Genomic DNA, 27,630 nt, shown 5'->3' on the forward strand with positions numbered 1-27,630 from the left:
TTATAAATATATGTTTTACATATTTTTTTTCACTTACAACGTGATTGTGTCACAATCTAATATCTATCCATTTATCAATTAAGTATTTAATTGAGTTGGTGCCATGAGCTAAGCGACACCTAGACCTGATCCTGAGTCGAACTGGATTAGGTTCGGGTCGAACAGATTCAAAATTTTAAGCCCATTTTCTAGGCTCAGACATAACTGAAAATGAGCTTAAAATTCTATCCAAACTTGACCCAGATTAAAAATGCTAAACCCGAGCTCGACCTGGCCTGTTCGTATTAAAAAAAGTATATAAAGACAAATTTTAAAAATATAATAATTAAATACACTAAAAATATTAAAATAACTGTTTTCCAACAAATTGAAAATATAACACTAAGATAGTTAAAACTTAACAAGCAAATGCCTCTAAAATAGTAGCAAAATTAACAATAAAACAAGAGTTGTACAATATACAAATAATAATAACAAAATAGTAGCACTATAATAGAGAAACAACAACAAAATAACTAATTCGGGCGTATATTTTTGTTCAAACCCTTTACTTTTCGAGCAAACCTTTGGGCCTGGATAGGTGGCCAGACCCATGATCAAGTTTAGTAACACCAACTCAATTAGTAAAATTATATTAAAATAAAAATTAGTAAAATTAGAACATAGGTAAATAGATATTTTGAAATTAAAAAATTTAAAACTTTTTCACTACTTTGAAATAACTATCTAACTAAATTTATTTTTTTTAATTTGAAATAATTACTTATCTAAAAAATTTAACATTTTAATTAAAGTAAAAAAAACATTTTTTTTCAATTTCTCTAAAAATTATCTAATTATTTCAAATATAATTATTTTTAAATAAATTTTTACGTATAAAATATTTATTTTTTTCACCCATATAGGTGTGAGATTCTTTGAACGGATTTAACAAAAAGAAAAAAAAAAGTAAATAAAGTAAATAAAATAAATAAAGTGGGGAAGAACCCAACAAATCAACAAGCAAAATGTGAGCGTAGGTGGGAGCATCGAGCGCGAAGTTAAACGGTGCCGTTTTCCAACGCAACGTCTCCCCATGGACTTGGTTGTAACTGTCTGCTGTGTAGTTCGGAGCCGCCTGAAATGCAAGAGGGTGAGTGAGCTAAAGGAGCCACATTCTCCGTGAAGAAGGAGCCATTGGAGCTGAGCTAACTCCAACATGGCCATATCTGTGAATTTAAGTGTTGCAGCTACGCTCGCCTTCTACCTTCACAACCCTTCTCCTAGTTCCACACTCTCTTCAAAGGTCCTTATCTTCTGATATCTATTACCTCTTCTTTTTCCTTCGTATTTACTTTTTTCTACATCAAATTTGAAATATTTTTGCATTTTCCTATGTATTTTTTCAATTCCCTGTTGGAACCGAATATAACTGGGCAATTACTGTCTAGGTATGTGCTAGAGTTCGACATGATATTCTTATTCGTTTTAATTCCAAATTTTTCAACCAATAGGAGCATGAGCTATTAGATTTTCCTAGTTTCCACTCATATTGTAGCGCTGAAAATCCTTACATCTGGCTTTTGCCTCCTATCATTTCGTCTAATAATTTATTCTTGTATTGTAAGCTTCAATTTAATTGAAGTTTGCTTTGCAAGTTTCCTATGCTAATCTAGTCATCTTCATACATTCTCTTGGCGGTCTTCACTTCTTTTAATCAATGATCAAAACTCAAGACTATAGATTGATCTTTGTTAACTTGTGAATAGATGATCACATATAAGCATATATAATACATAGACTGCAAGACAGGTTATATTGAGAATATTTCCTCTGAGTTTTACAACTTATTACTTGTTTATAAAAACTTGGCAATAATGAGTAAGGACATTAAATGACTATAACATTTATACAAATTATACCATCCATCACCACTTTTTGGAATATCATTAGATATGAATATGTTAGACACGGCATCATCACCTTTCCTCCCTTTGATTAGATGTTCATAGTCATACTCATACTCATACCAGATGATGGTAAAATGGAAGATCTGAGCTTGATGAGTTTTGTGCTCTGCGTTAGTCAATGCTATGCTTGTTCATCACAAGACTTTAACCTCCTGCCTGTGATAATTAGCTCTTAAGGTAATGAAAATAACCAATAGTGACTTAGGAACTAAAAGTAAATGCATTGCCATCGATTGTGGATTATATGTTAGGTGATGGTGTGTGCTATTTCTGTTAATGGCTGTCACTGATGCTCGAATGGTCTTTCTATTACTCGTGTGTAGTAGAACTTTTGAGTAAAGCATTGGTGGCAGTGGTAATTGCAGTAACTTTCTTATTATCGGTTTCATTGAAAGTTATCATTTCAAACAAATAGTCAAGTTCTCTAGCTCCTTGATTCTGGATGGTGGTGGTTTTTGTGGTCTCTGCTGCTGCTCTAGTTTGGTGCCCTTTGTTGTTATAGGAGCATGTATTTGCATTGCTACTAGGCATTGGCATAAATTGTTGCTTGCTTGAAAAAAAAGCACATTGTTTGGCAGAAAGCACCATTAATTACTGTAGGTGTATAAACATGCTTTGTAGTCTTCAATGCTATGGAAAAGTGCCAAATGTTCCATTCTTCTTATTTTGGTCGTACATTAGATATCAATAAAGACCACCGTTTGTTAGAAGTAGAAGGAACTGGCTGGTGAGTTTTTTAGAATGTAAAATTTAGAAGAAATGCTAATGCATGGTCATATTTTGATTTCTTATAGGTAGATTTTACGTGTTTCATGAATGGAAGATCAAGTTTTTCTGGAATTACACTGAAATGGACTGGAATGACAATGAATGGCCGAAACATTCATGATCAAACTAAAGGTTTAGCTGGGATATTGGGAGGTTATAAGATATCACCAAATACTGGCAGCCAAGAGGTTGAAAGCATCCTCTTGAATGCCATAAACATGAGCTTCTTTGAGCGACTTAACTTGGCATAGAAAATAGTTTTCCCTTCTCCAGCAACAAGGAGGAGTTCTAATGCAAATATAGCAAAGCAGCGTTTGAAGATGCTTTGTTATCTGATCGTTGTGCAGTTAGTGATGAGGCGAAACAGAAGATTGTTAAGAACATCGTAAGGTCCCTGTCGGATTTTGTTGAGATGGAGTCAAAAGACAAGGTTCAACTTAGTGTCTCAACAGATTCTGATCTAGGGACTATTTACTCCGTCACGGTCCCTGTTCAGCGAGTGAAGGCAGAATATCAAGAAGTGAATGGAGCTGGAACAATAACAAATATCGAGTACAAAGATACTGGAGAAAGGTCTGGATGTATCGATGTCAAGTTCGATTTCTATGTTCCAGATGAATAAACACAGATTGATGAGGTCAGAAGGTAAAAACATTTGCATTTGGCAATGCAACTTGACACTTGGTTGTATGCATGAAATTTTTTTCATTTAAGGTGATTTTCTCGATTGCCTTTGTTTCAGTCTGTAATTTGATTATGGATTTCAGATCTAGATATGTTTCAAGAGTCGGGTTTTTTTTTTTTCTTTTGTTACAATCCAAAATCTGTCTACTAGCTTCAACTCTAACCTTTTTTTTTTCTTCTTTAGTTAATATAGTATCGATTTCTGTTCGTAAACTATCTTAAAAATCAGTTTTACTTAAACCTGTTAATCATATTTTATATATACACTAGATTATTTTATCATTATGGTGGAAATAAAATCTTTATATCAAAAAAATTATCGATTAATACATTTGGTATGTTTTAGTATATGAGTTAACAATAAACTAATTAAACCGATTTGATTTAGTCATTGTCATAATTTGTTTTTACCGGAATTTTTACTCATTTTTTTAATTTTAAATTTTAAATTTTACTAATTATTTTTTATTTTATATTTCACTATTGTAATACATATGTAATAAATAAGTTTTTTCTAATGTTATTTTAGTAATAATCAAACATAGTATAAGTGAATTATAGGTGGAGTGAGGTGAAGTGATGAAGGTTTTGTGTTGCAGGTTTGATTCTTGAACTCTTGGTTATTTGTAGTTGTTCTATTTGAATATTTATATAAAAATATGAAAAGATTAATACATCCTTACAATTATATTTAATTGAATATTTATTGAATCCAAGTTGTAAGTTATTGGTTAGAAGTTCACTTTCGTTCAGATTAGTTTGAGTTCATATTGTTGAAAAATATGAATATTACATATATAACAAGAGTAATTATATATAAAATGTGATCTAATTTAGTTAAAGTTTATTGAGTTTTAGTTATTAAATAAAGTATGAACCAAATATGTATAGATACTCTAGTAATTAATTTTTAATTAATGATAGAGTGATTAGATTTTAGGGTTAATGTTCAAAAGTTATATATATTAGAGTTATAGTCCTCAAATTACACATAGATAACTTTTCTAATATCTAATCTTTAGAAAAGAGAGAACCCCCTTCTCAAAATTACTTGTATGCTATTTTGGAATATCAAAACCACAAGACTTGAAAATTTCAAGAAATTCATGAATTCAGGTACGCTTCCACATCTAGTTTTGTTTTTTTATTTATTCATAATGATTTAATATCATAGATTCTAATTTATTAATATTTATTTTAGATTTTAATATTGTGGCAAAATATACATTAACCCTTTTTTTTAAATAAGCTTAATGGTTTGACTAATAGTTGGACTAATAAAAATACCATCTTTGAAAAAAAGAGTTTAGATAATATTTATGATTAAAAATTAAATACTAAGAATAATTTAAATATCAATCTATAAGTTAAACCTTTTATAAAATTCAATATGAATTAAAAAATGAAAATGTGTTGATGTACATTGTTTTACTCACCATGTTCGGTTGCATTCCCCACAAATTCATCGAATGGTAAACCATTCCTTTATTTGGTTGAACGTAATATTCATTTAATAGAATGATCATTACTTCTATATTACTTGTCTTCCCATAATAGCTATTATTTGGTATCACCAAACCAAAGAATGACTATTCAATTCAACATTGAATAACAAAAAAATATCCATATTAGTCTTTTAGAAAAGTTTTTGACTCAAAAGCCGGCCTCTTTATTGAAGAATGGAACAAAGAAAAACAATTAAAAGAACAGTTATAAGGAAAACACTAAAACGAATCCCTTGATCGTGGGACTTCGACCAGCAGTTGCTCAAACAAGATCATCAACAATACTGGATAAAGAGCAACCAAACAAGAACTGGAGTCATCAGTACGCAAATCCTCACAAACCTTCGAAGAAAACAAACAATTCTATGGAGGTTCATGAAGACTACAGTCTTCTGCAGCCGCTGCTTCTACCAATGCCGGAGCATCTCCAACCCAGTAGCCATCCTCGCCTCGACTTAATCCCTCTTGTGCAATTGCATGTTCTGTTTTGTTCCCAGATCTGCCAATGAAGTGAAAGGCGCAAGCCTAAAACTCCTTCGCTATCTCTTTTACAGACCATGTAAGAGCATTTATATCCGAGAAATCATGTTCATGGTTATTAATCTTCCTAATAACAGATCTTGAATCTCCCTCTATTATTATTGATAGAAAACCTAACTCTTTAGCAAATCGGAGCCCGTGTATCACTGTAACTGCTTCTGCTACAAAGACCGAAAGAACAGGATAAGTGATTTTGCAACAAGCCCCCAAAATTTCCTCGTTTTACCCCTACTGTACCCGTCCTTTAGAACTTGGAATTTGAAAATAAAATATTTAATTTCAAAATATAATTTAAAATAAAATATTTTAATATAATTAATATAAAAATAATTATATTAAAAATATGATTAAATTAAATTACATCTTTATTTTTATCAAATTATAATTAATTATAATTATATTAAAATATGATTAAATTATTTTTTATTAAATTATTTTTTATAATAATCCTATTAAAATTTAATAACAATAACAATAACCATCTATTGAAAAAATTATGCAAAGGGTACTCTAGTCATTTCAATTTTTTTCTTATACTATTACAACATCATTTCATTCAACTAAACATAAGAATACTATTATAGTTCTATTCCATTCCATTCAACCAAATAATTGAATTACTGATTACAACTCTATTATATTATAACTCTATTCCATTATAACTCTATTCTATTATAGCGAACCCAATGTAGTGTAAAAGTTTTGAGTGGCTCAAAGTTTTAGGAAGAGAAAGAATTATATCTCGTTGTAAAATGGTTGACAATTTTCATTGTTAAACTAAATTGATGGACCAAGACATGTGGTAATTTCAAATTTGATAGTAAAATTATAAACAATCAAAACAAAAATTAAAAATTATTAAAAATTAAAAATATTTAAAAATACTAAATTAATATATCTTATAAAAATAATAAAAACTTATAAATATTATAAAAATAAAAATATAATAAATTCTAACAAATTATAAAAAATTTTAAAATTAATAAACATATTTAAATTTTTAAAAGTTTATAAAAACGTAAAAAAATCTTTAAAACTTATAAAAAAATAAAAATCATAAAAAATATTTAATATTATTTAATATTAAAAATATTAAAATTCATATAAACTTATAAAAATTATTAAAAAATCACAAAAACTTATAAATATTATAAAAAAATTCTAATAAATTAATAAAACTTTATGAAATTATTAAAATATTTTTAAAATCTTATAAAATATTTATAAACATTCATAAAAACTTATAATAAATAATAAATAATAAAAAAAGTCATTTAAACTCCTAAAATCATAATGAACACAAGGCATCATACCAACCATTGTGTAATGGAAATTGTCATCTAATCGTTAGGTTCAATTTCATGTTGAATAAAATGTTCTCGATCCTACATAAATAAATCAATAATGTGGGACCCTTTCTTTTTTATTGATAAACTATTATTTTTTATTTTAAAAATTTTTATCCCTAATTTTTTAAGTACAATATAGTAGTTTGGACCTTTGAAAAGTTGAAAAATATTTGCTAAATATTGTATGATCTAAAGTATTTTTTGGTGCCGTTAGATACTATCAAACAAAAATTTCATTATTCAATTATTAACATGTGTAATAATGAAATATTCTGACCAAGGCTTTCAGAATCAGATTGGTGGTTGAACTAGTTAGGCTATCAATTTGTTAGTTTGATTGATTTGTCCAATTCAATTAAATAAAACATTAAAAAACCAAATAATAAAAATTTGTTTTAATTTTCTAGTTCCTAGGGCAACAGGTCTAACAGCTTTCTCCGGCTGGTACCCTTGTCGATTTTGGTCTAATCAGTCCAATCAACTGATTTGGTCCAATTTAAGTTTTATGATCTTTTTTTTATAATTTTTTATAAGTTTATGGCAATTTTAATAATTTTTTATGATTTTTTATAAGTTTTAGGAATTTTAATATGTTTTGATAAAATTAAAATATTTAAAATATGGTTTACTAATTTTATAATTTTTTATATTTTTTTTAAAATATCTACTGAATTAATAAAGCAATACCCAAGACAGAACCTTGGGCTGCCCAAAACACTCCGAACATAACAATCATAAACAAAAATTAAATCTAGCCCAGTATTCTAGACTTCTTTAACAAGTATAAAAAAAGGAATTCTAGAAATATCTAAAAACCAAATGTATTTTGAGAAACAAATTTCAGGGGAAAAACCTTTCATTTCCTAAATAAGCACGAAACAGATCATCAGCACTCTGCTTGCTTTTTTATCAATCTCATTTCTACTTGCTTTTTTATCACAGTAAGAAAGTCCCCTTCAATTTCAAGACTTCTGGTATTCAAATCTAAGCACATCTTCAAGGCCATAGCACAAGCCACTACTTCAGCCGTAAACGGCGATGAAATATTCTCGTGAAAAGTATTTTTTGAAGCTATTGCCCTTCCTCTTGAATCCCTTAACAAAATACTAGAACATGAACTCTCTTCATTTTTTTTCCTATAAGCAGCATTGAAATTGACTTTTACACGTGTTTCTCGGACTTTTCCACCATTCCATGGCTCCGCATTTCTTAGGTAAAATTTTTTCCAAGTCATCCAACTCTCTGATGTAATTCTTAATAAAATTCACAGTAGATAGTTCATCTTGACTGCCACTTTCATGCACCAATTTATTTCTATTCATCCAAATTGCCTACAAAACACACACAAATAATCGACATAAACTTTGTGAGTAACGTTAAAAAATGTAGGCAATCCAATCTCTGTGGCTCGCATTTTCCAAATTTTATGGCTATTTGAAGCTCAAATTTTCCTAGACCTCTTTTGTAAATCTACAGTCTCGAATCACATGTAAGACTCTTTCTGCTTCTTCATTGCATCGAAGGCAACACGCCGTGCTCATCAGTCTCTTGTAATGTAGGTTGTTGAAAGTAGGAATTAAATTTCAAGTAATACGCCATATTATAATCTTGATTCTTGGTGGCACATTTAATAGCCACAATTTTTTTTTTTTGTAAAAATTACCTTTGATACCTTGTTCCTGTCTAGCAGTAGAGTTTGTAAGGCCTTGAATTATGAGCTTGTAACCATTATGAATATAATATTCTCCAGATGCTTCACCTCTCCATGTAATGTGATCATCGCTTAGGTATTGTAGCAAAGGAATTTTGAGAATCCTTTCAGCATCCCTTTTATTAAAGATATTGAGGATAATATCAATTTTCCATCTTCTAGTATTAGGATTTATAAAATCTTCAACTAATCGCACATCTTGATTACCCATCTTGAATTTTTTTAGTTCTTTACTTCCAGTACCCAAGCATCATCATTAAAATGGAGGTCCCTATACCCACTTTTCAGAATAGTCCCACTTGAAGGAGCCCTTTCGCAACCCACACACTTTGCCAAGTATAGGAAGGTAAATTACCTGAACTTGCATTAATGAAATCTGTTAACGAGGAATATTTGGATTTTAACGTTTTAGCTAACAAGGAATTCGGATAAAAAATTTAAACAACATCCTTGCTTTGCTAATAACGTTAAATTGAACTTGGTTAAACTTCGAAAGCCGATACCACCATTCTCTTTTAATTTGCACATTGTTCCCAATCACACTAATGTAACCTACGTTTTCCATGACTTTTCTGTCACCAAAACTTCTTAATAAGGTTTTCCATTTCCACACAAAGAGATTTTGGGAGAAGAAAACAAGACAGAGAATATGACGCAATTGATTGCAAAACAAATTTTATAAATACTCCTTTTCATCCCTGTGAAAGAAATCTTATACACCAACTGTCAATTTTTTGCTTGATACGATTTTTAGTATTTTGAAAAGCCCCTTGTTTGCCCTTCCCACCATATTTGGAAGCCCTAATTTTTTTTTAGGATTATCTGAACTCCTCTAGACTCTTAAAATGTTTTCCACCAGTTGCCTTTCCCGATTACTAACATTTGAGCTATAGAAACTTGTTGACTTCTCAAAATTAACACATTGATCTGTGCACCTTTCATTCTCCTAAAAATATTTTTAAGCACATTTTCTCTATTAATACTTGCCTCGCCAAACAAAATACAGTTGTCTGCAAACATGAGGTGTGTAATTTTAGGGCTTCTACGACAAATTTTAGCCTTTTTTAATAGACCTTTTTCCCAGGCTAATCTCATAAGAGCTGACAAACCTTCGCTACAGAACAAAAAAAGATAAGGACTCAAAGGGTCCCTTTGGCGTAACCCTTAGAAGGATGAAAAACCTCTCCTTCTTTACCATTCATAATGACCTTGTATAATGTTGTAGAAATATATCGAGTGATAAGATCGATCAATCTAGCATCAAAACCCATCTTTAAATTATGCTCCTCAAAAAACCTTACTCTACACGATCATATGCTTTACTCGTATCCAGTTTGAGAGCTAAATAACCCTTAAGACCCATTCTCTTATTTTTAAAAATATGAAGAATCTCATAGGCAAACAGAACATTGTCAGTTATCAACTGACCTGGAACAAACGCACTTTGCACCTCATCAATATAGATATTTAACACTTTTTGAAGTCTATTTGCAATATAGCCTTAGAAATTATTTTATATATAATAGTGCATAGGCTTATAGGATGAAAACTTCTCAAATTTGGCAGAAGAGATATCTTTGGAATCAAAACAATATCCGTAACATTAATAGGTTCCAACGACATACCTCGATTAAAACTTCCCAAGCAGTAAACACTGACATCACATCCTAAAATATGCCAAAATCTCTGAAAAATAAAACAGGATATCCATTTGATCCCGATGCCTTTGTTGGGCTTATACCTTTCAATGCCAAAGACAGCTCCTCTTCCCTGCATTCCCCAGTTAACAATTTATTCATATCTTTCAAGATACATCTCCTCATACCTCCCAAAATATGAACCAGATTTTCAAAAACATTTAGGGTAAACAAATCTTGGAAGTAATCTCAAGCAATTTGTTTCATCTTTTCCATCTCTCTAGTTTCCCTTCCACTTTCATCGTTCAGGCGGTGAATATTGTTCATCCTTCTTCGCTAGGATGTAAATTTATGAAAGAATGTAGAATTCCTATCTCCTTATTTTAACTAATTCCCATGCACTCTATACTCCTAAAAGGCTTCTTCTTTCTCAATCTCTATGTTAAGATGTAACTTAACCTCCATTGAATTCACAAGATTTTCCTCATCTCTCTCTTGATTATTTAGAGACTTCATCTTCTTTGTAAGATTTTTCATGCACCCTCGTCGTTTCATGCGAATCTTTCTCTCACAAGTTTTCAAACCCTTTTGCAACAAAATCAATCTTTCCCATACATTTCCAGAACTAGTCTCCTAAAGCCTTCAAATTTCTCTATCACACAATTCTTCTAAAGTCCACCATGCTTCAAGTCGAAAGCTTTTCTTTAAGCCTCTGCATTCATCATTGTCTATTTGGATAAATAAAAGACAATGATTAGAGAATGAATAGTGTAAATGTCTTACCAAAAAATTCGAAAACAAATTTATCCAATCAGTATTGGCCACACTTTTGTCAAGCTTTTCTCTAATGTTTGTATCTAGGAGATTTCCCTTTCCCACGTAAACCATGTTCCTTTTCTCCTCCTTCAGCACCCATCCCTTTTTTTTCATGTGCATACAATATCTCATTGAAGCCCCCACAGAAAATCCACGGATGATTTTGATATCTTCCTAATCGCCTCAATAAATTCCACGTTTCTTCATTTTCACGAAGGTTAGGAGCCCTATGCCATCATTCTCCACTCATGCCATCATTCTCCACTCAAGGCTGTCATCTCCCTCCTTAATAGTCACATTGACATGATTTTTTTGAATAACTTCTCAATTGAATCAAAGTTCCTACCTTCCACGCTAAACACAATCCCCCTCGTGTTCTATCAGTTGGAAACACAATACCATTTTGAAAACTACATCTACGATAACATCTTTCCATCCTGTAATAATTTAACTTCGTCTTCAAAAAGAAGACAATTTTGGGACAAAATTTCTTTAACATATGTTGAAGTCTTCTAATAGCCCGTGAATTCCCCAGCCCGCGAACATTTCTAACTTAAAAGTTTCATTGCTCCCGGTCGACTAGCCTACTGGCAGTCGCCAATATTTGTTGAATTTGAGCATTGATTCGCTCTAAACTAGGCTTTATCGAATATGATAAAGTAGAAAAACCTAAGGCCATATTGTCAAACCTGGGACTTTTCTTCCCATTACCATTTTCTATTGGGCTATCTTCTATAATGACATGATCCATTTTATTAGAGGGACCTACATTAGCATTATCAGCTTGAATCTTGCACCCTTCCAAATTAAATCCCAAAATGGGATTGATTGACATTCTCGATTCTCCTTTCAACAAATCCCTTACATTTCACCCTACCATTGCTTTCCCAATTAGCGTCATCTTCCTCACGAAGCCAAACACTGTTCATTGTTGATACCTTTTTAGTATTCGCTCTCAACATTAAATTTCATCACATTTCCACCTCCTTTAATCCCTAATTAAGTCTTTTTGGGCAAAAATTATCATCATGGCCTAGACATTCACATAGTAAACAAAAGAGAGTTAATCTTTTATATTGAAAATTAACATAAGTAAATTTTGACTAAGAGATCATAATTTTTTTCGTCGTTTCAGCGGTTACGAATGTCTATCTGCACCTGGATATGAAAAAAATTTCATTCCGTGATTTAACTGTTTCGTGTTGTAGCAAATGAATTCTCCAATAAAGTAACCAAACAATTTTGCCATGGATTTCGGCAAAAATTCCGGAGGGAGATAATGAACTTTGATCCAAAATACAGAAGAAATAATAGGAACTTCCATTAAATCTTCTTCCTACTTTAATCAGTGAAAAACTAGTAGATAGTTATTGAAAGTCCAAGGAGCACTCATAATCACATGCTCAATTTCCAACTCATGGAATAATTTGAACAAATACCACTTCCAGTCCAGATCTGAGATTTGAACTTCTCCCAACGGATGCCAAAGATTTGCCATCGTGTTCTTCATTACTGGAAAGTGCACCACACTCGCCGTTAAAAAACGCATCCAACCAAACTGCAATCATAGATCAATTTTCATGAGATCTCGTTAGTAGGCAAAATCAAAACTTCTTCTTCACCATCCTTTATATTGAGATATGCCAGTTCTTTTTCCATTTCGACAAAGCCCTAATAGAACATTCTTTAATTGAAAACAGTAGAATAGAACAACATGAATAAAAAAACAAAATCACAAGACGTGCTACAGAGAGTAGATTAGAAAACAACCTTTATGATTTTTTTTTAAATAGTAGAGGTTGCAGAGATTTTAATTTTTATAATTTTATTTATTAAAATATTTATAATTTTTTTATTATTCTTTATAAGTTTATATCAATTTTATATTTTAAATTTTAATAATTTTTCAGATATATATATTTTTTATGGAAAAAAATATATTAAACTAGAAGTTGCCACATGTCACAATTTGATTGATCCGTCAATTTATTTTAACGATCAACGTGATCAATGATGGGAATTATTAATAGAAAGATTTAATTGATTTTTTTGTTAACGAAAGGAACTTAATTAAGTGTGAATTTAATATAGAAATTTAACTTATACTTTTCTATTTTTAAAATTTTTTTTTGACATAAACTTAAATAAAAATAAAAGGTTTTTTAAAAGAGAACTAAAGAGAAGTTATAATATCGTATAACATTTTTTTTGTAATGTAATGAAAAAGTAAAGAAGTAACTAAAAATTAAAAAAAATGATTGCATGAAATAATTTCACATAACTTTTATTATTTTTTCAATAGGAGAAAAATTAAGAAGAAAAATATAATTTATTATTCTCCTATTAAACAAATAAAAATAACATAAAATCACAATTTAATATAACCTCTCCTCAATAAAATATAAGCAAATGCAGGGTTTTTTACCCCAATATTATAAAAAAATTATACACCAAAATGGGTTGTCAGCCAGATTAATTACGAAAATGGTATACTTTTTGGGGTCGTGCCTACCTGACAGGCACAACCTATTATTTTATTATTAAAATTTTTTTGTTTTAAAAAATTATTATTATATTATTTTTAATATTTATATTAATATATAGATAAAAATACGGGTTTTATACAGATAAAAAATACCCGAAACGGGTCGAGCCTGTCAGGTAGGCACGACTAGTCGTGCCTAATAGGCAGGCACAACACCCTGCACATTTCCCTTTTCTTTCTTTGCATTTTACAAAAAATTGGTCTTATATCACTTTTGGTCTCTCTACTAGGCCTAAAATTAAAATTCAATCTTTATACTTGAATTTCTACAATAATATTTGGTCCTATTTTTTATAATTTTTTTCCAAATAATTAATATTGTTAATTACTCTGTTAAAGTTTTTAACGTGTTTTTTAAACAAAATATTAGTTTAACAAAACAATGATATGTTAAGCTGTAATAAGTTTTAAATAATAAAATTTCTAACAAAAATGTATTCCAACTTAACATATCATTGTTTTGTTAAACTAATATTTTGTTTAAAAAAACACGACAAAAATTTTATCAGAGTAATTAACAAAAATTTTAATAAAATTTTGTTAGAAATTTTATTATTTAAAACTTATTCCAACTTAACATATCATTGTTTTGTTAAACTAATCAAAAATTTTATAGAGTAATTAACAAAAATTTTAATACAATTTTGTTAGAAATTTTATTATTTAAAATTTATTCTAACTTAACATATCATTGTTTTGTTAAACTAATTTTTTGTTTAAAAAAACACGTCAAAAATTTTATCAAAGTAATTAACAATATTAATTATTTGGAAAAAAAATTATAAAAAATAGAACCAAATATTATTGTAGAAATTCAAGTATAAAGATTGAATTTTAATTTTAGGCTTAGTAGAGGGACCAAAAGTGATATAAGATCAATTTTTTGTAAAATGCAAAGAAAGGGAAATGTGCAGGGTGTTGTGCCTACCTGTCAGGCACGACTAGTCGTGCCTACCTGACAGGCTCGACTCGTTTCGGGTATTTTTTATCCGTGTAAAACCCGTATTTTTATCTATATATTAATATAAATATTAAAAATAATATAATAATAATTTTTTAAAACAAAAAAAGAAATTTAATAATAAAATAATAGGTTATGCCTATTAAGTAGGTACGACCCCAAAAAGTATACTATTTTTGTAATTAATCTGACTGACAACTTATTTTGGTGTATAATTTTTTTTTTATAATATCAGAGTAAAAAACCCGTAAATGCATTTGAGGCAAAACGTCCTTTACACGCAGACCTAAAAGATATTTTCCAATCCCACAATGGACTACACTCTCTCCCCACTTCAACATACTTGACTTTACCCAAATTTCCCACATTTCCTAAAATAAAATAAATAAATAAAACGAAGTTAACCCTGCATTTTCATACATTTTCACAGTTATAAAATCCATTTCCCTTTTGTCTCAATCGCTGCTTTTCCAGTGTTTCTCTATTGTTTTTTTTTAAAGCGGTGATGTCGGACGAGGAGGACCACTTCGAGTCTAAAGCTGATGCTGGAGCTTCTAAAACTTATCCCCAGCAAGCTGGTACCATCCGTAAGAACGGTTACATTGTTATTAAAGGCCGTCCTTGCAAGGTTAGCCTAAATCATTTTATTTTGTTGGTAAAATTTTTAACTCATTTTTTTTATGATAATTCTTAAATCTGGCAATTGGCTGAAAAGGAAATTATTAAATAATTTAATTTTTGATCTCTAAATACGGTTTGGGTAGAGTCATACTATTTGATTTTGTATTTGGTGCATATGATGTTGTACATGTTGCGGAAGCGACGATAATATTAATAACAATATTATCAGAAATATTTAGATAATTATTATGCCAACAATTATACTAAGAAAATTCCCAGTTAAATTGGAGGGGTCACAATGGTCCCGCTTAAAACCCAACAACTAGACAGAACTCACTTAGATATTTATAGCAATAATAACTAAATAAATATAACCAATATAAAGCTATTAAATAAAAGCAAACAAATAAGAAATAAAATACCAGAGTTTTAACGAGGTTCGGCCAATTTAGCTTACGTCCTCGGACACTACCAAATTAATATTTCCTCTAGAAATATTACAAAGGAGAAGATTTTGGGATAATACAACCAAAGGGGGAGGGGTTCTATATATAACAAACCAAACCCCCTCCATTTCTATCTTTTCCTAATGTGGGATATTGCCAATATTCAACAAATCTCCACCTTGGCGATATTCCACATCTTCGAACATCTTCTCATAACACAAACTTCAATAGTGTCTTCAATTTTGCAACCAATCGCCTTCTTCCCTTTTGGTAGTTGTGCCAGCTTCCACATCTTGTTTTTCTCTAGAGATTGCATTTCCTCTTCCATTGCACCTAACCATCTATAATTCTCTAAACTCTGAATGGCTTCGGTGTAAGTGGATGGAATATTATCAACAACTGGAAGTGCATAAGCTACCATGTCAGTGAAACGAGCAGGTTTCTGAATTTCTCGTCTCTGCCTTCTGACTGCAATTGGCTCTGATTGCTGTTGAGGTTCTTGGGTAGAAACCTCTTCCTCATCTGACTCTGCATCTGCCAATGAAGAATCACTAGTGGTACCTTTTGCTGGAATTACCACACTCTGCTCAAACTCCACCTGCTGCGGAGTACACTCCACCTGCTGCGAAGTACTACTCACTCCTTCTGGATTTACCTTATTCAACATGGCAGATTCATGAAAGGTAACATCCCTACTGATTATCGTCTTCTTTGCCTCTAGACACCACAAACGATATCCCTTAACACCAGCATTGAAGCCCATGAATAGAGCCTTCTTTGCTCTTGGATCTAACTTTGATTCTTTCACATGATAATATGCAATAGAACCAAAAATGCGCAAGGTGTCATAATCAGTAGCAGGTTTTCCATACCATTTCTCCAAAGGAGTCTTGCCATTTATAGCAGATGATGGCAAATGATTGATGAGATGTTGAGCGTACGTCACAGCCTCAGTCCAAAACTTTCTATCTAATCCAGCATTAGATAACATACATCGAACTTTCTCCACAAGCGTTCGATTCATACGCTCTGCCACCCCATTCTGTTGCGGTGTTCCACCTACGGTGAAGTGCCTTACTATGCCACAATCTTGGCATATCTTCAGGAAAGGATCGCTTTTATATTCTCCACCGTTGTCTGATCGGAGAACCTTAATCTTCCTTCCTGTCTGATTTTCAACTTTAGTTTTCCACTTAAGGAAAACTTCAAGCACCTCATCTTTGTTCTTCATAGGAAACACCCAAACTCGTCTGGAAAAATCATCAATAAAGGTGACAAAATAACGTCTTCCTCCAAGTGATGGAGTCTTGGACGGTCCCCATACATCAGAATGCACATAATCCAGAATACCTTTAGTATTGTGAATCCCAGTGCCAAATTTCACCCTTCGTTGTTTTCCCAGAACACAATGCTCGCAAAATTCAAGTTTGCAAGTCTTTGTACCTTTCAATAATCCTTGCTTGGCTAGAGTTTGCAAGGATTTTTCACCAGCATGGCCCAAACGCATATGCCACAGCTGTGTTGCCTCAGCGTCCTTCTTGGTACTCGTAATTGCTGCTGCTGTTGTCCCGACCACTGTACTACCTTGGTAGTAATACAGATTGTTCTTTCTTATGCCTTTCAACATCACCAATGCTCCTGAAGTTGCTTTAAGAACTCCATCTCGTATTGTCACAACTAGGCCTTTAGATTCTAACGACCCCAAAGAGATGAGATTCTTCTTCAACTTTGGGACATATCGTACATCCCGCAAAATTCTAGTAGATCCATCATGACTCCTCAGTTTAATTGAACCTATCCCGGCTATTTTACATGTGTTATCATTACCCATGTAAACAACCCCTTCATCTAGTTTTTGAAATTCAAAGAACCATTCCCGAATGGGACACATATGATAGGAACAACCAGAATCCATGATCCACTCATCTGCATATAATGTTGAAGATGTCATACTAAGAGAAAAGTCTGACTCTGCTTCACTATTGCATTCTGCAACATTTGCATCTTGCGGAGTCTTCCCTTTTTTCTTCAATTTTGGACAATCTTTCTTCCAATGTCCTTTTTCTTTGCAAAAAGAACATTCATCTTTGGCAACAGCTCGACCTTTGGACTTTCTTCTCTTCCCCTTAGACTGACTTTGCTGACGACCTCTTGTTACCAATGCTTCCACTGCTGCTTCACCTGAACCTTTCAACTTATCCTTTCGGCGTAGTTCATAGCTATACAATGCAGCAGTTACTTCATTGAAAGTTACTTCCGATTTTCCATGAAGTAGAGTAGTTTCAAGGTACTCAAACTCCTCAGGAAGCGATCCCAACAACATTAATGCCAAGTCTTCGTCTTCAAAAGTCACATCCAAATTCAACAAATCAGCCACCAGCTGATTAAAATTGGTAATGTGCTCGTTCATCGTGGTACCAGGAACATAACTGAAACGAAACAGTCTTTTCTTCATATGTAACTTATTTTGACTGTTCTTCTTCAGAAATTTCTCCTCCAATGCTTTCCACAATTTACTTGCAGAAGTCTCTTTACTGAATGTATACTTCTGCTCTCTGGAAAGACATGATCGAATTGTACCACATGCCAATCGGTTGATGGTCTTCCATTCTTTATCATCAACCCCTTCTGGTTTTTCTTCCTCAATGGCAATATCTAGACCCTGTTGAAAGAGGGCATCTAGAAGCTCACTTTGCCACATGCCGAAATGACCTGTTCCATCAAAAATTTCCACTACAAATCTCGTATTTGCAGTTCCAATCCTCGGCAAAATGTACGAAGTGGAAGTTGTTGATATGGATGGTTTTTCTTCTGTCATTTTTGCCATAGCTTCTACTTAATAGCCACCAAATGCAGAATACCCACAAGCTTTAGGAAATGTTTCTGATGTGTAAGATCAGACTAAGCTGCAAACACAGAGCATACTACAAAACCTTGGCTCTGATACCAATTGTTGCGGAAGCGACGATAATATTAATAACAATATTATCAGAAATATTTAGATAATTATTATGCCAACAATTATACTAAGAAAATTCCCAGTTAAATTGGAGGGGTCACAATGGTCCCGCTTAAAACCCAACAACTAGACAGAACTCACTTAGATATTTATAGCAATAATAACTAAATAAATATAACCAATATAAAGCTATTAAATAAAAGCAAACAAATAAGAAATAAAATACCAGAGTTTTAACGAGGTTCGGCCAATTTAGCTTACGTCCTCGGACACTACCAAATTAATATTTCCTCTAGAAATATTACAAAGGAGAAGATTTTGGGATAATACAACCAAAGGGGGAGGGGTTCTATATATAACAAACCAAACCCCCTCCATTTCTATCTTTTCCTAATGTGGGATATTGCCAATATTCAACAGTACAGGTAGTGGAAGTTTCAACATCCAAGACTGGGAAGCACGGGCACGCAAAATGTCACTTTGTTGGAATTGATATCTTCACCGGCAAAAAGCTGGAAGATATCCTTCCCTCCTCTCACAACTGTGATGTATGCCTTCCTCTCTCCCTAGTGGTGGTGTTTTAGAGGCTAATCATGATTTGTTTATTTTCAGGTTCCTCATGTCAACCGTACTGATTACCAGCTGATTGATATCTCTGAGGATGGATTTGTAAGATGTGGTTTTTATTTATGTATTTATTCATATGGTGTTGTTGGAGTATATGAATTGCTTAATGATGCTTGAGTTTAGGTGAGTCTGCTGACTGAGAATGGGAACACGAAGGATGATCTCAGGCTTCCAACTGATGATAATCTGCTGACGCAGGTGTGTTTGATGTCTGAATTCTTTGATGTTTTGTGTTGGTTTGAGTTAATATTATATGAGTGAATGCAGATAAAGGATGGATTTGCGGAGGGGAAAGATCTGGTTGTGTCTGTTATGTCGGCTATGGGGGAGGAGCAGATCTGTGGTCTCAAGGACATTGGCCCAAAGTAACTGCACTGGGAAATGGTTGATATAAGTAGTAGTAGTAGTAGTAGTAGGTGTTTTATGTTTCAGGAGAGCATATTTGTTATGTCCTCCAGCTCTAAGATTATGACTCTTTGACATATAATTAAGTATTCAATTCTGCTCTTCTATTTTTGATCCATTGTTTAATGTTGATTGAATTACACGTTATGGGTTTGAGAAAAGTCTACTCTCTTTATGTATTTGGGAATCTAAAAAAATAAAGCATGTAAAGAGGGGTTTTTGATAAGCATGTATGGGGAGGATTTTATCATATCTGGGGAGGTAAAATTAGGTATAGTCCTATGAGGTTTTGAAGGAACATGATTTTGACAAAAGACATTAGCTTCTTACCTACAATAATTTAAACAAGACTTGTAATTTATTTTCTATTAATAATATATTAGTATAGTTTTTCTTCCATATATTATCCGACAAGTGTCTCATGAATAAAATATTTTTAAGAAAAATAAGCAACAAATTATTTAATGTTCAAACACGCTAGTATTTTGTGGATTTGTGTTCCCCATGAGATGTGGGGAAAACAAGCAACTGAAAAATATCAAGCTTTTTCAGTCCTAATCAGAAAAAGGACATTGCACTATCAACAGCAGAAGCCAAAAACACGTCAATAGGGGGGCCAACAAAATATCCAAGAGCCAGGCCAATCAAGGAAACCGAATGCGTGGCAAATTGAAGTCCTTAAATTACCCATGAAAACGTTTTGCCGACACTGAACAAGTTAAAAGGGATGGTGGCCCATAATCCATATCATGCAATCCAATTAACTCGCAAGCATCCATATTATATATATCCACTAGGAAGAAAGGACGTACCTATAGTAAAGCTTGCCTTAGAAAGAGCTCTTCAACAATGGCTTCAGAGAGAGACACTAAAAAAGGCACCTCCGAACTCCTGTCTAGCGCTAAGCTGGTGGCGGACGCAGCAAAATCCACATTCAACAAAGAAAGCGACAAGGTTGACAAGGGTAAGGTTGCTGGTGCAGGTGCTGATCTTTTGGGTGCCGCCCAACACTATGGGAAGCTGGATAAGGACAAGGGTGTTGGCCAATATGTCGAAAAGGCTGAGACTTACTTGCATCAATACCAGACCAGTCACTTAGCTCCCACCACCAACCCCGACTCCCATGGAGCAGGTGCCGCCGCCAAAGATTCTGAAACTGCTGCAGCTGGTGGTGGTGGTGTTGGGGATTACATGAAGATGGCTCAAGGTTTCTTAGGCAAATAAAATTATAATTAAAACTTATTAGTATTTATTTACTTAAGCCTTGCTGTCAATATGTATCTTTCTGTGTATGTTGCATGGTCAATGAGTTGACTCCTATGCATTTATATGTGTAATATGCTGTAATAAATTACCTATTATTCTGCTAAATATATTGCAGTAATAATTAAGTAAAAATTTCCCAGTTTTCCTTTTCCTTTCAGTTCCAGGATTTCTGTTGACAATGGTGACTGGAAGTTAGTTTAAGTCAAATTTTTAAGGTGGAAAAGTTTAATATTTTTAAAATTGTAAAGATGTAATTTTATGATTTTAAAAAATTTTAAATCTGAAAGGTTATCATATAAATTTATTAATATTAATTTAAGATTTTATAAGAACAAATAAAATTTTCATTTTAATGGAAGGTGGTTGGCAGTAAATTATAACGCTTATCGTTAACTGTAACCACAATTAAAAAGTAGGTGGAATTGAGTGCTATTTATTTTACCAGGAGAGATTATAAATAAATAAATAAATAAAAAGAAAGCAAAAAATAAACATTGATAGCTAAAATATATTTCTAAAGCTTAATGCTTGATTTACCTCTTTTTTGCATTTTTGGTTTTAAAGTGGTTGAATCCTTTGACCGTTGACCTGACAAATTATAATTAATAAAATTTATAGATTTAAGACTCAAACCACAATTTCATATTTTTCTCCAGTATCTAAATTCTTTTAGTTACTTATTTTAACCCCAAATGTTAAGTTTATTAGAAAAACATTTGTCAGCCAATAACAAATTCACATGTGATCTAAACTTTAAAAACCTTCTTTCCTCTCCTCTCTTTCTTCTTCTCCCATCAACAATCTTGGCAGCTTGTGTTCCGGTTATTATATTTTATTTATCCCCCTATCTCCATATCTCTCCTACAACCAACCTTTCTCATACTTTGCTTCCACTTTTTATTAATTTAATCATTGGATTGGTGTAAATGAATGGGAAAAATACCATTTGTATAGATGCAGGTACAAACTTGTCCAAGGAGTAACACATTATCTACTCAGTTGCAAAATCATATTCTTAACATAAAAACTAAGAAAACTTTGTTAATTTTAGTGGTAAAATTCAATTAAATAAAAATAAAGCCACAAAATTCAATATCATCTTACACATAAGTGGTAAATTTATTTCTAATTCATTAAGATAATAACAAATACCACTTGAAGTGCAGTAGTAATTTTTAATTTTCACATAATTTATAATGGTAAATATGCGTCTTAACCCTTTTAAATATAATATTAATGTATGCAAAATGCAATTAAAAACAAATAAATAATTTTAGTGTAAAAAATAAATCAAGATAAACTATATAAAGTCTGGAATAATTGGAGATATGACGTAAAATTAACATGAAATATAATTAAAAACATAGCATTAAAATAACATTTACACAAAATGAGTATATGAACGTTTAAAACCTAGCTAAAGTAGAGTATGCTTGTTAGCATGCTTGTTTTCTCTGTATGTTGTTTTTGCAAGGTGATGTTAGGGTTTTTTTGTTGAGGCATGGTTTAGGCAAGGGAGGAGACTTGCGAATAGGAATCATGGGAGAAGAATTTGCACGTCTGAGCATATCAAATGATGAGGAAGTTTTGATGCAAAACCAAGGAGATGAGGATGCGGTGGAGGAAGATTTTAGGTTATGTCTGGTTGGAAGGGTTCTGACAGATAGTGTGGCTCATTTCCCATCAATGTAAAACACTTTGACAGATTTGTGGCACCCGTTGGAGGAGTTTCTATTACGGATATTGGTGAGAAAAAAGTTTGTTCCAATTTTTTATCATGAGTTAAATCTAAAGAGAGTTCTCTAAGGGACACCGTGGTTCTTCAACAAACATCTCATTTTATTTCATCAATTAGTATAGGGGGAAGATCCGTTACAAGTCTCATTAATGTTTGTAGATTTTGGGTTCAGGTGGATAATTTGCATATGGGATTTATATCAGAAGGAATGGCGCGTTAGTTTTGGAATTTTCTTGGTTAGTTTCTTGAGTACGATGTTGGATCTGTAATAAATGGAATAAAAAAGTATATGCAAATTCGAGTTCGATTGGATGTTAAGCGACCTCTAAAGAGGAAGAGAAAAATAACAATAAATTCGAATCAATTGTCATATGTAATATTCCAGTATGAGAAACTACCACTATTTTGTTTTCTCTATAGAAAGTTGGGGTATAGTGAAGGATTTTGTCTGGTTAGATTAACACTAAAATCACAGGAGGTGACTCTTGGCTGGGACATTTCATTAAGGGCGGCGCCTAGGAGGGCGTCGTTGAAGGTGAGTAGGTGGCTGAGGGATGATAGCTATGAAAGTAATCTGACAAGAGTAGAGGTGGATGATGATAAAGAGGGAAGAATTTTGAAGATATCCAAAAATGTTGGTCTTATCAGATAAGGGGCGAGAAAAGTGGACATTATCCGAATACAAAATTTGGGGAAGAGCTGCAATTTGATAAAGAGTATTTTAGACAGGCAAAAAAGTCTAGATCAATATTTGGGCCAGAAGGTGATAGGTAGATAGAATTGGGCTCGGATATGGAGGATAGTCCAATTGAGATAGTGGATAGTAAGAAAAGGCAAAGAATGCATCAAGTAAATCCAGTTGTTCTAGTAATGTTGATTCAACGAATTTGGGAGTAACTTTTGAAATATTGGTAATTATTGTTAAGCGGGTTAGGCAGGCGCAATGAAGATCCTCAATTAGAATGTCTGTGGGCTAAGGTAACCATGGACGATTAATTGTCTAAAAAACAAGTGGAAACATATTAAGCCCAATTTCTTGTTTCTTATAAAAAAAAGATAGTGCGAGGCGAACGGAAAATGTTAAAAAGAAATGCAGTTATATGAATGGGATTGAAGTTGAAGCTGTCGGATCACGAGGAGGATTGTCATTAGGTTGGACAATGGATTGTAGTGATCAACTAAGGAGCTATTCTAAGTCACACATTGATATGAAAGTATGTGAAGGTGAAGGAATGATATCGTGGAGGTTGACTGGATTTTATGGTGCATCTAACGAAAAGTGTTAGGAGGAATCGTGGGATTTGATTCGTTAGTTAAATGGTAATAATTTGTTGCCACGGTTAATTATATAAGATTTTAATGAGATAATGTTCTCTTTTAAAAAAAAAGAGGGTGATTTGTTCAAAATGAGAATAATATATTGGCTTTTCAGACGGTATTAGAGGATTATTAACTTGCTGATTTGGCTTTTTCTAGATAGTTGTTTACATGGGAAATAGGTCTTCTTCTAGAGAATAACATACGAGAAAAGTTGGATAGAGGAGTAGCTAATCCGGAATGGTGGAGTATCTTTTCTGGTTATTACGTTAAACATCTTACTCACTCCATATTGGATTATTGGGCAATATTGATGGATATAGATGGAATGAGTAGAAATAGGTGGCTGACAAAGCAGTCCCAATTTCGGTTTAACGTAAATTTGGTTTTAGAGGAAGATTTTATGGAAGAAGTAAAGAGGGTGTAGGCGGTGAATAGTGTGGAAATGCCTTTGAAATTGGACAATCTTGGGTTCACATTTGGTAGGTGGGCGAAAGTAAATCAGATGAACAGCAAATGTTCAACGTCCATGTTGAATGATCGATTAATTAAACTTAATAATGGTGATCCTGATGAAGAAGCCTTGGTAGAGTTGATTGAGATCAAGCCCGCACTAAATCTGGAAGTTGATAAGGAGGTTAATTAAACTTAATAATGACTTAATTTTGACCAATTAATCTTTGCAATGTTTTATATAATATCATCTCTAAAGTGGTGGTCAATAGATTTAGACGTGTGTTGGACATTTGTATTGGTGAAGTTTAAAGAGCTTTTGTGCCATGAAGATAAATTGCAGATAATATTTTGATCGCATATGAACTTTTACATTCTTTAAAAGAAAAAGAAGGATGGGATCTAAGGGGTTTTTGCTTTGAAGTTAGACATGAGTAAGGCTTATAATTTAGTGGAATGAGTTTTTCTGGAAAGAATGATGACACGGATGTAGTTTTGTATTGAGTGGATTAATTTAGTAATGAAGTGTGTTACATCAGTGTCTTATTTTGTGGTGCTTAATAGGGTTCGAGGAGAGGTGTTTCGACTTTGGAGATATGTTAAACTTATATCTATTTTTAATTTGTGTAAAAGGTTTTTCGAGCCTACTTAATTTAGAAAAAAATGATGATTTAATTAAGGGGCAAAGGTGGAACGAAGCAGATTAGAGGTAACACACTTCTTTTTTTTTTGTAAATGACAGTATATTGTTTACCAAAATAAATGCAGTTAAGAGGATTGCGAAAGGAATATAAAAAAGTGTTAGGATAACTCGTTAATTTCAATAAGTCCCTTATTTATTTTAGTGGAAATGTGTCATTTGAGACGCAAAAACAAATTGGAAGGGTACCTGGAGTGTAAGGATCTTTAACAACCCTAAAAAATAGTTTGGGTTGCCAAAGATGGTGGGACATTAAAAGATAGATGCATTTGTTGGGCTAAAAGAGAAAATGGTTAGGAGGATGGAGAATTGGAGTACAAGACAACTCTCAGTAAAAGGAACTGAAGTGTTTATTAAGTTCATTTTGCAAGTAATATCAATTTATGCAATGCAATGTTTTTTGTTACCAGGTTATATATGTTATGAGTTTGATAACTTAATTTCCAAGTTTTGGTGGTGTAACATTAATACCAATAAAGGGATTCATTGGTGTTAGTGGAAATCGGTACGTAGACCAAAGATGCACGGTGGATTGAGATTTAAAGACTTTACCAAATTTAATATGGCTTTGTTAGCAAAAAAGGGTTAGAGGTTAATTACGAATCCAAATAGTTTTTTAGCAAGAGTGATGAAAAAAAAGTATTATCCAAGAAGGGATTTCATGACAACTAATTTGAGTTCTTACCCTTTTTATACCTAGAGGAGTATTTAGAGTGCACGGAAGTTGTTGGAGCAGGGTTCTAGTTGAAGAGTAGGGGATAAAACTGAAATTAACATCTAGAATGATGTCTGGTTGCCAAGACTTGGTCAATAGAGGGTACAAGTGCAAAGATCAATACTGGTTACACAACAGTATCAGATTTAATCAATGTGAATGAGAGTACCTGAAAAATAGACGTGGTACATAGCCTGTTTGAAGAAGATGATGTACAGAGGATCTTGGCAATTTTGTTATCTAATAGCGTACGAGAAAACGAGTGGGTATGGCGAGGTGACAATAATGGGGTATACCCAATGAAAAATGGGTACAAATGGATTATGGCTGAGGATACAGACATTCTAAATGATGATAGAGCATTACAGATTACACTGCTTAAAGCTTTCTACACAAAGCTTTGGAATTTACAAGTTGCCACCAAAATAAAAGTTACACTGTAGAGAATAGAAAATAGTTACATGCCTACTTGTTAGCTCGAAAGATCAGCTTGAAATCACCAAGAGGGGGTGAATTTGTTTATTAAGAAATTTGTGGAAACAACGAATGAATGAGCAACAATGAAGTAACGATTTATAGTGGTTTGGCCCCAATTGCCTACTCCATTACCTTAGCTGTCCACAGACCAGAAAGAAATCAGTTCTAAAAGTCCTCATTAGAAATTCTAAATAGTTAATTATGGGCACGTGTATGTACCTGATTGAATGCGTGTTGGATCCAACAATAGTAGAGGCACGTACATGCTTGCAAGCTTTACAGTTTGTCAAAGATTTAGGTTTTCAACGAATTTTGGTAGAGGGAGATGCATTGATAGTAATAAGAAAGATGAAATCAACTGAAGAGGATAAATCAAGAATAGGTATGCTAATTAGAGCTAATAAATACAAATTTGAGAAGTTTAAAGAAATAGAGATTCGTTATGTACCTCGAGAAGCAAATATAGCCACCCATGGTTTAGCTTGAGAAGGAAAGTGGTTTGAACTGGCCAAATGCTGGATCGAAGAGGCCTCACCGAGAGTGAAAGAGTTGGTTACAGAAAACAGACGACTACAATTGGAAGGAAATGAGGGAAGTTTCGAGTGGAATCAGAGAAAAGATGTCATGAAATCTCTAATGAGTTTTGTTCGGTTAGAGAAATGAAATCAGGACCGTCAATTTTTTATACAAAGGAAGATTTTGAGTTTTGGATTGCCTAATCTTTCATTGGTGAAGAACTGATTTGGGGAAGAAGAGGAAACCGTTCAATTTCCCATTGGTTTCTATTTATTTTTTATTTTCTTTAGATTTGGCTGTTTGGTTTCCTTTTTTTTTGAAGATTATTTTGTTTTTTATTTATTGCACTGACCTTGTTGGCTAATAGGGATAAGACAGGCTTTAATGGCAGGCAGGGGTGTAAACGATTTGTTTCTTCTCTTTAATAATATTATTAGTGAGTTTTTTATTAAAAAATGAATGTGCCAATTGAGCTAAGACTCAATTCTTATATCATAAAAATCTATATAAATTTATTTAAGCATATGAAAATCTTAAGACAAACTAAACATCAAACTTATCTGTTGTTAAGTATAATTTACGAGTTTCGTCATAGTAAATTGCTAAAAAACGACCCTTTTATATCTAAAATAGCATTGTTTAGTCGTCCAAAAAATTATGAGTTCAATTTCCTCCCTCCAGCAATGGTAATGAAAGGGATTGTTTTTAAAGATGTGATAAGTTAGTAACAATATTAAGCTATTCTTTATTATATATTAAATTAAAATAAAAAATATTAATTGAGTATTAATTTATTAATATGATTGTTGTTATAATAATATGAAAGACATGTAAAAGGATGTTAATTTATTTATAATTTTTTTAAAAATATTGACAATGTTGTTGATATAGTGTACAATAATAGAGAAGGAGAAAGAGGAACGAT

At 32.4% G+C, this 27,630-nt stretch overlaps 2 protein-coding genes and 1 pseudogene across 2 annotated transcripts; all 3 read left to right on the top strand.

Moving 5' to 3' along the window:
- The first annotated feature begins 928 nt into the window (after positions 1–928).
- On the top strand, positions 929–3,532 carry LOC107887916 (cell division topological specificity factor homolog, chloroplastic-like; annotated as a pseudogene).
- Positions 3,533–14,724: 11,192 nt separating this feature from the next.
- LOC107887366 (eukaryotic translation initiation factor 5A-2) lies at positions 14,725–19,625 on the top strand. The gene is made up of 5 exons (XM_016811573.2): positions 14,725–15,093; positions 18,917–19,039; positions 19,104–19,160; positions 19,242–19,316; positions 19,386–19,625. Exons 1-5 carry the CDS (start codon positions 14,971–14,973, stop codon positions 19,485–19,487), a joined length of 480 nt encoding a protein of 159 aa, XP_016667062.1. The 5' UTR covers positions 14,725–14,970; the 3' UTR covers positions 19,488–19,625.
- A 614-nt stretch (positions 19,626–20,239) lies between these two features.
- On the top strand, positions 20,240–20,940 carry LOC107887365 (nodulin-related protein 1). Its single transcript, XM_016811572.2, has one exon. The coding sequence runs from the start codon at positions 20,373–20,375 to the stop codon at positions 20,745–20,747; it is 375 nt and encodes a 124-aa protein (XP_016667061.1). The 5' UTR covers positions 20,240–20,372; the 3' UTR covers positions 20,748–20,940.
- Positions 20,941–27,630: the final 6,690 nt, after the last annotated feature.

This window comes from Gossypium hirsutum, chromosome A03 (genome assembly GCF_007990345.1).
Source record: "Gossypium hirsutum isolate 1008001.06 chromosome A03, Gossypium_hirsutum_v2.1, whole genome shotgun sequence".
NCBI classification, from domain to species: Eukaryota; Viridiplantae; Streptophyta; class Magnoliopsida; order Malvales; family Malvaceae; genus Gossypium; species Gossypium hirsutum.

Excerpts from the sequence above, each read along its gene's own strand:
- LOC107887366 (XM_016811573.2), top strand. The coding sequence starts at position 14,971 with ATGTCGGACGAGGAGGACCACTTCGAGTCTAAAGCTGATGCTGGAGCT. Across the intron at positions 19,040-19,103 it reads CCTCCTCTCACAACTGTGAT|GTTCCTCATGTCAACCGTAC; the intron begins GTATGCCTTCCT and ends GTTTATTTTCAG. Across the intron at positions 19,161-19,241 it reads ATATCTCTGAGGATGGATTT|GTGAGTCTGCTGACTGAGAA; the intron begins GTAAGATGTGGT and ends GCTTGAGTTTAG.
- LOC107887365 (XM_016811572.2), top strand. The coding sequence starts at position 20,373 with ATGGCTTCAGAGAGAGACACTAAAAAAGGCACCTCCGAACTCCTGTCT.